This window comes from Salminus brasiliensis, chromosome 18 (genome assembly GCF_030463535.1).
Source record: "Salminus brasiliensis chromosome 18, fSalBra1.hap2, whole genome shotgun sequence".
NCBI classification, from domain to species: Eukaryota; Metazoa; Chordata; class Actinopteri; order Characiformes; family Bryconidae; genus Salminus; species Salminus brasiliensis.
In genome coordinates this window covers 21,032,965-21,045,672 of record NC_132895.1, presented here as the reverse complement: position 1 = coordinate 21,045,672, position 12,708 = coordinate 21,032,965, and the positions used below count along the sequence as shown (strand labels likewise).

Genomic DNA, 12,708 nt, shown 5'->3' with positions numbered 1-12,708 from the left:
AAGGACTGTGGAAAAAAAAGAAACAATATTGAGAAGTCAGGCAAGTGTGAAGGTAAAAGGTCACAGGGTTGGCGAGTGTCTATTAAATACAAGCTATTGCAGCCAGCTGTACAGGGCATTCCCATCTTCCAGTGTTAGGGTGTCGGGAAACAGGATGTTGATGTTAGTCTGCAACCCCCCACCTTCCCTTTCACCCCCACTCAAAATGAGCAATGATTTCCCAACATTCCTCATCACAAAATTTCCCTAAGGCCCCACCGCAGTGATTATGTGTATGGTATAGGGCTGGGTAGTTCACGCTCTGCAGGAAGCAAACATACAAACAGCATTTATTTTAAACGAAAGCTTATGAAATTATAAAAAGCCTGAAAGCGTGAAAATTGTGATCTAATTGACTGAGCATTTCCTGATGACAATAATTACACCAAACATTAAGGGATCGTACAATGGAGAATCAAAAACTGTACATCTTTTCAAATGTACCATTCATTTCCCAGTTCCATACAGTCTATTTATGTGGAGACTACATTAGAAAACCAGTCCTTCTCGAATTCACTCTTTTTGTGATGTCGCACAAACCAGCACATTTTCAGTTGTGGTCAGACGTTTACATACACTCATCATGAACACAAATGTCATGGCAATGTTGGGCCTTCAATGATTCTTTGAACTGCTCTTTTTTCTATGGCACAATCAGTGTAAAACATACAGTCATGTGAAAAACAAAGTACACCCACTTTGAATTCTATGGTTTTAAGTCTCAGGACATAATAAAAAGCATCTGGTCCCTAGAAGGTCCTAGAAATTCACTAAATACAACCTCAAGAATGACGTCCCCAGCAAATTCACCCCAAGGTCAGACTGTGCAATGTTTTTCCATTTTATTCATTTTTGTCAAATAAATAATGACACTGTAATTTGTCATGTGTTGTTCATCTCAGGTTGTATTTACCTAAGTTTAAGACTTACTGTGGGCCAGATGTTTTGTCATTATGTCTTCAAACCATAGAATGCAAAGTGTGCTTTGTGTTTCACATAACTATACATCTTTAATGGTGAAAAAAACCCAGGTCATAAATATACATACACCCACTCAGATTAGTAATTTAGTGGTTTGATCGTTTCAAAATGTATTTTAACCTACCGAGGCCAAGGCCTCTTTACCTTCCTGTTAGTGATCATGATTGACTACAGCTGGAAGCTTCACTGTGCCCACATGAAAAGGGATTGCTTGCCAGCACTCATTAGATTGACCAACACACAGTACAATGGGAAAGTCCAAGGAACTCAGAGCAGATCTGAGGAATGTCTCTTGGAGCCATTTCTAAACTGCAGATTTCAAGATCAGTTCAGTCAATCATACATAAGTTATTGGGACGAAGACTCAAACTCACCCTTAGCTGAGAGGAAATTGGCTAGGATGGACAAAACTACCCAACAACATCCAAGGCATGAACTGCATGAACCGGAGGCTGCTGGAACACCAGTGTCGCTGTCTACAGTCAAGTAGGTTTTACATGGCCTAGGTCTGCCCTCCAAAATCGAAACCTTCAAGCTCGACTGAAGTTGATGACCACAAAGTGGACAAGGAAAAAGCCTCCTGGAGGAAAGTGTTATGGTCAGATGTGTCAAAGTTTGAGTTGTTTGGCCACAGTGACCAGAGGCTTGTTTGGGTGAGGCATTCAACTGCAAGAACACTGCACCAACTGTTAGACAGTTCAGTAGTAGCATCATGCTCTGGGGATGTTTTGCTGCCAGTGGAACTGGTACATTGCACACAGTGAATAGAGGACTACCTCTGAACTTTTTAGCAAACCATCAGTTCGATTGCTAAAACTTGGTAACAGCTGGGTGTATTTGGTATCACACTTTATCCCTGTTAACCATTTTTTATGATGTGATAAGTACATAATTTGCAAACCTCAAACATGATCACCCGTTATGTTTGATGAAGTGTGCATGAGAACTTAAACAGGAAGTCTTTGAACTTCAAAAGCTACACGAGTTGCAGCGATAAGTGTTGGTTAATGACTTAATCTTGGACACTGATTTATGAAGATTTTATAAAGCTCATTCAATTAAAACTGCTGCTTCTATTAGGTCAACATTTGCAACTAATAATTTAGACAGTTTTCAATCTTTTAATTCAATCATTTTAAAAATGTGTGCTTGAGCAGATGTAAAATGATGAGTAGCATGGTAGCATGGGAAAACCCCTGAAAGGAAGGAGAACATGGAACACGCAGAAATGGTTTTGTGCAAAGGCAGGACCTGCATGATAACATCTTCACAGTCTGCAGACGTGGGTCATCAAGTGTGCCTCTGCAGTGAACATGGTCGGTATTTATTTGTGTTGAAATCATGGTCCAAGGATAAGGCCAATCTGATTGTAGCATTTTCTCTGCTGACTGACTATAGAGCCAGGCCGTTCTCATTAAACACATAAACTGTTGCACGGACACTGACCTGCTGAAGCCGCTGCTGGACAGCATCTCATGCCATGTGCACCTGGGCATGATAAGCCTATTCAAAACTATGCAGGACGTTTCTTGGATATGGTTTTTACAGATCTGGTAGACCATAATATAACATACCTTGCATTTTTTACATAGTTGAACTGTAAACTATGTACAGCTGTGCACAGCTATTATATGAGAAAGACGTTTTTTAGGCAATGGAGAAGTGAGAGTGAGAGAAGAAGAGAGTAACCATCTTCAGGCTGTGTAGAGTTTGTCACCAGAGCGTCTGAGAGTTTGGAGCAGAACTGGGCCTGTGTTTTTTTTAGATCTCTTTTTTATTATTAGGAGAGGTTTTACACAGCAGTGGAAAATATGGTTCAGCTGACCCTCGTGCAAACGGTTTCTATGTGCATAGACAGTGTATCATAAAAATGTTCCATAATACAAAATACAAGCACAGTTGTGACAGCTTTAGTTCTATGCCTGATCTGATCTCATTTCAGAAACCTTCATCCATTTCAGGGAAAGATGCAAATCTAAACAGACAGTGCAGAATACAGGCCAGATGTGTCTACAGTAACCGTGCTTCGACATCTGGGGAGTTGGGGGGAAAAAAAACTCTAGTGTCTCTGGAGGGTTATATACACAGAAAAGTTGCTTTATTTTAGCTATTTATTTTCAGCTGCAAAGGTCAGGTTTGAAGAGGTTGCAGTTTCCATAAAAGAACTCTTTTGTCTCTTTTGTGTAAACACAATAAATTAGACATCGAAGTTCTGTACAAGCCTACCTTGGTCAAGGGCATCTGAGTCCAGAGAAAGGAAAGCACAGCCAGAGCCAGGAACCAGTTGTTTGAATTGGACGAGAACAATGCAGTATTTGGGATAGATTTAAGAAAGGTACATTTTGGCTGAAGGAGAAAAAAATGTTAGCGGCGGGGAAACTAAGACTGAACTCATGGCTGAGAGCAACGGTAACTAAAGGTTGATTTGAATTACAGACAGGGAAAGGTTTTTCCTCAGAGAACAAAAGCAGTCATCACTTTGGTTGTCTGATTTCTAGACAGCTTCTACACTTCTGGCTGCTGGCACCGCTACAACACCCTATATTCATCCACTCTATGACTTCTCGTTCACCATTAACAGCGAAACCTCATACTGATGGGGGCAATTGGTTTCTCATCAGCCCACTCAGAGCAAATGCAACAGAACTGCTGTTAGAAGAAATGATGAACTGCGAAGCCAATCAAATCTCATCCACAAATATAACAGTGTGAGCCAGGGAAACAATGCACCGTGTGTCTCTCGCGTATAGATTCAGGATCCGATGTGATTTCCTGCCTTAGAGGAATGGCAACATTTGTTGGAAATTTGCTCACCAGCAAATTAGGGAGCGAGTCACTTGAAGAGATTTTGAGGGAGAACTGTGGTCGTTGCTGTGAATGAGAACAGACGTCCTGTCCCAGCTATACAAAATAAGAGGATCTGCTGTCTGTCTGTGTCTACTCCAAACAGAACAGCTCGAAGAGATTGTGTTTCTTATGCTTAGCAGGGTGCTGAATCACTAGGTCCTTTCTCCAGACTGAATCTGATCAACATCACTCTCATCTCTTTTCTTACCCAGGCACTCGAGTGTCAAATACTACAAACAACTTCATTGCGAAACCCCTCTAACCCTATTTTATTTAGAGCATTGCTGATTATATAAAGGGTCATTTCACAAGACATTATGTTTGGCAAAGCACCGCATATTTACATCATCGCTAACAAATGAAATGTCATCTGATCTGAACACATTTTGATATACTATGTAATAATACAGTGTGAAATGTATGGATTTATATAAGCTGTATCTGAAACTATAATTTAGAAAATTATGTTTAGTTAAAACACCCGACACTGAGACCCCAATGCAGTACGCTAGGAAAAAGTCGAACCTGTGGCATAATCACAACAAAGGGTTTAGAGGCTCACAGATGAATTTGTGATGGTGGGTAGTCGAAGTGATGCTGTTGGTAGATGACCAGAGGGTGAAATTGGGGAGAGGGGGCTGCTGGCAGGGTTGCAAACTATTTCCTTAAACAGACTTATGAAAACCATACGGCACCAGGGGGAAAACCACAGGCCAAAGCTCCCCCCCTCCACACACACTCGCTCGCTTATTACCCGCCCCCTCTTCCAAAAACATACGTCAGTGCCCTCCCTCGTTGTCTCTCTGCTGCAGACAGGCTGCAGACAAAAGCCTTTCTAAGCGGTTGTTCATGAACACTTGCAAAAGTTATTGGAAAAAGGAAGCTGAGAGCAACTGATGCAAAAGGACAACTAGTGGAGAGCAAGATGCTGGCAGAACAAAGGCGGCATAGAGATTTGACTCTGAGAAAGATGCGCTGTGCTGCATATCCGTGTCTTATCCTTGTAGTGCTATTTATTTACTGGCCTCAGGGAACTTTTGGACAGAACTTGGAGGAGCAGGATGGCATATGCAATGCAGAGGGATGCTATTCCATTCATCTCCAGCGCAAGACCTTCCGTGAGTCTTGGAGGAGCTGCAAGGAGAAAGGGGGCAACCTGGCTACGGTGAAGCGACCAGAGGAGGCAACAATAATCCATGAGCTGCTCTCTGCTGGAGAGCGACGTGGTCCCCGACCGAGACTCAGGCTCTGGATTGGCCTTCAGAGGCAGCCTCGCCAGTGCTCAGCCACTCGTCCTCTGAGGGGCTTCACCTGGATCACAGGGGACCAGGACACACAGTACACCAACTGGCAACGTGATGACTTACCCAGTGCCTGTGCTGCACCTCGCTGCGTGGTCATCACTTACAACACTGCTGACAAAAGCAGCAGTGACCAGAACAACTTCAAGTGGCTGGACGGTTCATGCATGCTGGCTGTGGATGGTTTCTTGTGCCGCTACACTTACCGAGGCATGTGTCCGGCTCTGAAGAGTGAAGGCAGGGGCCCTGCACTCTACAGCACCCCCTTCAACCTGCTCAGCACCCTGCTCACACATATCCCCTTTGGCTCTGTGGCCACCCTGCCTTGTCCGGACAGCGCCAAGGGAGACCAGTCTGTGCTCTGCATGGTACATGATGATGGGAGTGTTGGGTGGTCCAAGGATGCACCTCTCTGCTCTGATGCTCCAAAGGACTTGTGTGAGCAGGACAATGGAGGATGCGAACACTACTGTATCAGTGCAGGGTCTCACTATCACTGCGAGTGCTCTGAGAATTTCAAGCTAGGGGAGGATGGACAGAGCTGCCTGCCTTTGGACCCATGCCACAGTGCTGACTGCGAGTTTGACTGTGAGCCTACCTCTGAGGGATACCGCTGCAAGTGTCCTGAGGGTTACCTCCTTTCACAGGATGGCCAAAACTGCCTTGACATTGATGAGTGCTCCCAAAATCCATGTCCTCAGATCTGCGTCAATGCGCCTGGAACGTTTGAGTGTCGCTGCCATGAAGGCTACCAGCTGTCTGAGTTTGGAGAGTGTTTGGATGTGGATGAATGCAAGGAAGGCAGCTGTGAGCACTCTTGCGAGAACTCTCCAGGATCCTACACATGTCTGTGTTATGATGGATTCTCTGTAGTGCCGGAGGATCCAGACCGTTGTGAAGATATTGATGAGTGCCAAATTCCTGGCTCTTGTGCGCAGATATGCGAAAATTACGCAGGTGGATTTGAGTGTCGCTGTGAAGCGGGCTACGAATTGCAGCAGGACCAGTATTCATGCTTGCTTGTCGAAGAAGAAACTGGGTATTACACAACTGTCGAACCTGCTTATCCAACATCCCTTCCTTGGGAGGAGGCTGGCTACACAACAGACGTGCCTACAGATGCCAGCACTCTTGAATGGCTTACTGATCTACCAAGCATCGAGTGGCTTCCCACGGGTTTGAGCTGGTTTACAGAGACACCAGAGGAGGACCACATTACCTCCCAGGAACCTGAGTGGACAGAAGAAACCACCAGTTCTCCAACATCAGATTCGTTAATGGATACTACAACCTCAGGTACACCTGCTGATTCAAACACTGACAATGAAGCAAATCTATGGTTGGACACCAGCAAGATATCAGTGTTATCAGCCATTGATGAGACAGTACAAGAGGAAGATACACGTGACCACATACCTTCAACTGGAGCATCACTTCGGCCAAAGAAAAAAGGACATTCTTACAGGGTCACTCCTTCAACACCTCAAATGCCTAAGGGTAGCTTGCCATCTGCTGCCAGCTCAGAGCAACATCCAGATGGCAAGAAGAAGCATGATAGAAGCTGGTTGCTAGTGGCACTACTAGTGCCTCTTTGTGTCTTTATTGTGGTCATGCTAGCACTAGGTATTGTGTACTGCACAAGCTGTGCTGTTGAGCCACGCAACAAAACTGTGACAGACTGTTACAGCTGGACCAGCTCCAAACCTGCAAAATCAAACACGGCAAAATCTCAGGCTTGAGAATCGTGCAGACAGCAGTATGACTTTTACAAAAACAGCAATGGTTTGGCAGGTTCTCATCAACCACATTGATGCCACTTTGGCCATTTAAGGGTTCCAAGTTACATCTTTTGATATAAACATGATGGATATTTTTTTCTGAGACTATTTAACCAAACAACATGTTTCCAGCTGGAAGCAAAGAGGAATGCGGGGATCTCGATACAAGCACATTTTTCATCAGTATTTACTGTATCTGTTTAGGTGCTAATAGACTAGTACTGTGTTATTCGTAAACCATAACGCTTCAATCAGAAAGTTTTGAGAATGTATTCTTTGGAATTCTGTTTTTTCATATTTCTCAGCCTACATGTATCCACAATTATATGTAGCTGATATAAAATGCTTGGTGTTTTTTGTTGTTGTTGACTGAATAGGTTTACCCGTACTGGTTCCCATACCCATCATACCCATACTGGTGCTGATGTTCATTTTTGATTGCAATATATTTGAAACGTATTTGATTGAAATATATGCATTTATAATGGCCACACCCCTCTGTTACATGTCACTTGGCTTGCTGAATGTAGTGTTAAAATGTTTTGATGAAAGATTTGCTACTGACAGTGTCTTTGAAGTATTTCTTTTGATCTAAAATACTGTCAGACTTCACTGCAAGACATGATCCACTGTCCGGTTTACCTGCAGGAACGCTTGCAACTATTCAACAAACCTGGACCTGCTTTCAGTTTGAAAAGCATCACAATGATACAGTATAAACCTAAATGTGCAATAAAACACATAATCAGGTTCAGCTTGGTTAGCCGCCAATCATTCAGCTTACACTGAGTTATAGCGCCCCCAATCGGGAAATGTGATATTTGAAACAGAAAGGGTCAGAATGGTTTGCAGGAGCACTACAAAGTGTGTTTGCAGCCATAATGAGATTTTTATGCTGACTGTTACTTTAAGCTTTTATGGTTTGAAGTCTATGTCCTTTTTTTTTTATCTCAAATGTAAATGAAGTATCAAAGAAGTGTTTTTGTCTGTATTAGTTAATTTTGATATGATAAATTACAACATACCAAGTGTATGAAGTTACAAAAACACAAGCAAAAGATAACATGATATTACAAATAATTACAGTACTCACAGCCCTGCTCTAATATCTCATATGTAACAATAGTTAAGGAATTCACAGTTGTTTAAATTAAAAGAAAATTTCTATCCTTCTGCATCTCAACAGTAAAAGCACAATTCATGTAAGAAGAACTTAAACTTCAGACCACAGCTCTACATAAGATGTAAAAATACAATTGCAATAATAAAATTGTAAATAAAAATTTACATTGCAATAAATGAAATTTATTAATGAAATTACAAATAATTACAATTTGTTTAATGAAATTGTACTCAAATAGTTACTATGAAAGCTTCCCTACAAATTGAATATAAAAGAAGTCAGTATAATATATATATATATATATATATATATATATATATATATATATATATATATATAATTATTTTCTAGCTTTGAACACAATTCTTCACATGCTTACTTTGCTGGGTGTTGTATTAGACTGAAAACCCTGGCCTACAGCCATACTTCCATTCACATGGCAGCCTGTGATATTTTTAATGCCACATTTTTGGGGGGAAATGTAGGCTGATTTTTTTTTATGAAAATGGGTTTACAGTGTTATTATATTGTATAGTGTATCTTACAAAATAATCACATTATTAATAAAAAGGAAATGCGGTAGTGGGGGGACTTTTAATGTAGCGCTCGGGAATCGAGCGGTTTGGTGAAGAAGAGGAAGGAATTGTCACGTGTCTGAAAATGGCAGACTCCAACAACAGTGATGGGAGGAAAGAGCCTAACAGTAAACCCAGCAGCTCCGGGGGGAAGCAGTCTGGTGTCTCAGCAGAGCAGGTACAGGGTCTTTTAGAGATGGCTACGTTCAGCCAGCGCTGTGTGTAGTTAGCTAGTGCTGCATCCTTGTGGTGGGGTTGTTGTAGCTCTCTCACTCCGTCAGCTACACCAGCTATTAAAACTATTCGTTTTCAGAGGCCAAAATGTAACGTCCAACACAACCTCATTAAAATAAAGCGTGTAAGGTGGGCGTCAAAAACGACTTGCGAGTGCATTGTATTATTACAGGGCCAAAAGTATGTGGACACAATAACATCACATCTCATTGTCTCAAAGCCAATGCCCTTCATTTTGGTGTTGGCCTCCACGTTGCTCCAGCGTCTAGATGCTTGAACATTGAATGCAGTCAAATCCTCACAGCAGTCACAAGGGCATCAGTGAGGTCAGGCTATGATGTTGGGCGTGGGGGCACTGTCATGTTGGAGTCAGGTCCCACCCCCCCAACAGTTACAACAAAAGTAGAGGATATTGGGACTTGGTGTGTTATGTTTGTAGCTTTAGTGACAAACTCAAGTCTGCTAGGAGTGGTTTCTGATGGAGCACATCTTCACTCAGCATTGGCTCCAACCCTGCTGTTTCTAGCTAACATTAGCTAGCTTTTCCAGAAAAAAAACCCTGATGTCTAGTTTCACATTTGTTGGACAGACAGGGTTCAGTTTCCGTTAAGCATTTCAGTGCCAAGACCATCCTAACTGGTAGAAAAGTGTCCTGTTTACTGCTCACTGTACCATTTGATCATCACCTTTCTGCTAAGATGCTGTCGTGAAACCCAGCCCAGTATTTTTACTGCCTGCTGTAGCCATAGAATATCAGCATGATCTGAAGATGATCAGTAAGAGATTTAATGGTTGATTTAGGGTCTTTATTTGTTCAAATGGAGCTGAATACGAGCTCGGTGCATTAGTTTATGTACATGAAGCATAAAGCTACACATGGAGAAAGTGAATTGGAACACAGGCAGTTTAGTTTTATAGCAAAAAAGTACAAAATCTTAGGTTTGTATTTGTGTGCTACTAAAAAATAAAGCTGTCTGTGTATTCCTAAATAGTTATTAGGCAAATATTTCTAACAATTCTCTCCTGTAAGATGCTAAATACTAGATAATTGACTCCTTCTAGCTGAAGATTGATGTAGTTAGAGTGTAATACAAAGGCTAGATAGCCACTAAAAGCTCCTCTTAAAGCTAAATTTACTACTTTCTTGACAAACCTGCCATAGATCTTCATAAGCATGTTTTAAAATATATAAAAATAAAAAAATAATTCATAAAAAATAAAGCCACCCCAAAACTTTCCACTTGAATAAATCTGTCTAGAAGAGTTCAGCCATTCAGAAAATATGAAAAGAAGCCCCTCTCTTTTAGACAAGGTAGTCCACTTTTTGATGTTTGATGTTCTACTGGAGTAATTTTACTCAAAACTCAGATTATCCACTTAACTCCACCTGTTTAGTACGTTTTGTTTACTACTGATTCTCTGGGCTAAACTCATGGTAAACTCAACATGTGTTTGAGTAAATACCAGCCTGTCTATTCCTGGAATATGTAATGTCGTGCATTTGTGTCACGTATTCTCTGGCAGGTGGTTGCAGGTTTTCAGCGACTCCGGCAGGAGCAGCGCAGTATGGCCACAAAAGCAGCGGAGATGGAGATGGAGATCAGTGAACACAGGTGGTTTAACTTTGTACCAAATGTGATGTTGGCTCAATTGTGTGTAATTAAGATAAAAAGGGTTCATCTTCTGTTGATGTCATGTTTTCCCTAAAGGGTACAGATGTATGTCTGTTATGCCAACAGTTCAAAATTCATGGTAGTAAGGGTAGTAAGGACAGTTTCTACACATAGCTGAGGGGTGTGAGTTTAGGCTGTGTATTGTCTCACTTTAACTATGGTATCTTTTTGTCTTCCCTGCAGTCTCGTGATTGATGCACTAAAAGAAGTTGACCCATCACGGAAGTGTTATCGGTTGGTTGGAGGAGTGCTGGTAGAGCGGACGGTCAGCGAAGTCCTCCCAGCACTGGAAAGTAACAAAGAACAGGTAAATTGCATCAAAGAGGATCTCAGAGGATGTCACTGTTCCAAATTGGTCCAAAAAGGAACCAAAAGTGGAGTCTATAACCAAAAAAATCTGTTTTTGCTTTGTCAAATTTGTCTCAGAGCTCAGGATTTAAGGAGTGATTGGCTATTAAACAAGTGCTTCGTGCATCACAGTAATTCGACCCACCCACTTTTTATCAGGAAGTCTGGCTTAGTACACTCAATATTCCCAAACAAGCTGGCAATTATTTATATTATACTGTTAGTAGCTGGCTACATGTGGAAGCTCTCTGTATGACACACACACACACATACGCACACTAAGTTAGCTCATTGTCACCAATGTTTGGCTCTTACGCCCCACAAACAACTCACAGAACAAAATGGCACTGCACCTGTTAGTACACTGCACATTTGGTAGAATGTGCTTCATGTTAGCCACTTGGTAAAATCAATAAATAAAAGCTACCCTAGAAATGTAGCTATTATCCCACACACGTCCTCCATAGCTCTGGAGTAAATGGACTAGCTTATATCCACAACTTCTTTCACATTTGGGAATGCATGAAAAACAGAATGTGGCTCTCTGAGTGGTACAACTCACCACAGTGACGGGCCACCTTTACAGATGATGCTTGGAGCAAGAGATTCAAGTCCACTGACACTGACACTAACAGAAAGAGGCAGGACTCCCTTAAAGAAAATTGTTTTCGGTTGGTCGGTCATGTTACTGTAATGTCTGATCAGTTGTTTAGTGGCCAACAGTTTCATCATTTTACAATTCACTCATCAAAATACATGAATCTGTGTAAAATACAAAATAAATAATTACATGTTTAAAATATTCATAAATTACTGCATTTTATTCACACATTATTTATTTATTTATTTATTTATATAGTTGCCGTTGTGTGTTTTACCAAAAGACCACCAAAGCTTTATTATTATTTTTTTCACTTTTTTGTGTTTGTTTGTTAGTTTGTCTTTGAGTTAGGGGCTCAACTCAGTAGGTCTTTAGTATTTGTCCTCTGCAAGACTAAACTACCATAGATCAAGTAATGAAATTTTTAACTCCCTAGACATATGAAACCCAGTAGTCAGTATTCCCCAGGTACTGTGTTTAACAAGTGGTGGAAGAATGCATGTGTAAGTGTGGGATGTTGCCCATGTAAATATTAAGAACTGGTGTAGTCATCCAGCACCCAGACATGTCTGAAATAATAATAATAATAATGTCGTCTTAATTTTGAGCTTTTCACTCTGTTTTTTAGATCTCCAAGATTGTGGAGTCGCTTGGGACACAGATGCAGACAAAAGGGAAAGAGCTAAATGAATATCGTGAACGATACAACATTAGGATAGTGGGGGAAGATGAGGCAGGGGGGAAAGCGGCCGTAACGAAGCGAGAGAGTGAAGGAGGAGGCTCAAAGGGTGGAGCAGGGGTATTGGTGTCCTAGTGAAAATGTTTGAAGATGTGTAAATCATCGTGGATGCATGTTGTTCCAATTGTATGTACATTATCATGTATTTTTATTAACTCAATAAACAGTTTATTCACTGTGCTTTTCAAGAGTCAAGAATAACTTTGTAATTTTATTCATGTGCTTGAATATTGGAGAACAAAATAAAAATACAAGTTCCCTAAGGACCTTGGTTTAAAACACATGATGGGACCTGTGTTTGCCACACCATGTAGTACAAATGAAATGCATTACAAATGACAAAAGAATAAAAATATGTATGTTTTATGAGTTTAGAGATCCTCTAATAAATGTGCAGATCTGAACAGACCATGCAAGTGACATTTTAGTAGTAAATTGTGACAAAAGGATAATTTCTTATTTGAAATGT

At 41.2% G+C, this 12,708-nt stretch overlaps 2 protein-coding genes across 2 annotated transcripts; both read left to right on the top strand.

The window, feature by feature from the left end:
* The first annotated feature begins 4,714 nt into the window (after nucleotides 1-4,714).
* On the top strand, nucleotides 4,715-7,456 carry cd248b (CD248 molecule, endosialin b). The gene has a single exon (XM_072662219.1). The coding sequence runs from the start codon at nucleotides 4,793-4,795 to the stop codon at nucleotides 6,905-6,907; it is 2,115 nt and encodes a 704-aa protein (XP_072518320.1). The 5' UTR covers nucleotides 4,715-4,792; the 3' UTR covers nucleotides 6,908-7,456.
* A 1,246-nt stretch (nucleotides 7,457-8,702) lies between these two features.
* LOC140539369 (prefoldin subunit 2-like) lies at nucleotides 8,703-12,520 on the top strand. Its single transcript, XM_072662074.1, has 4 exons — nucleotides 8,703-8,822; nucleotides 10,403-10,491; nucleotides 10,735-10,858; nucleotides 12,129-12,520. The coding sequence occupies exons 1-4, from the start codon at nucleotides 8,730-8,732 to the stop codon at nucleotides 12,312-12,314; spliced, it is 492 nt and encodes a 163-aa protein (XP_072518175.1). The 5' UTR covers nucleotides 8,703-8,729; the 3' UTR covers nucleotides 12,315-12,520.
* Nucleotides 12,521-12,708: the final 188 nt, after the last annotated feature.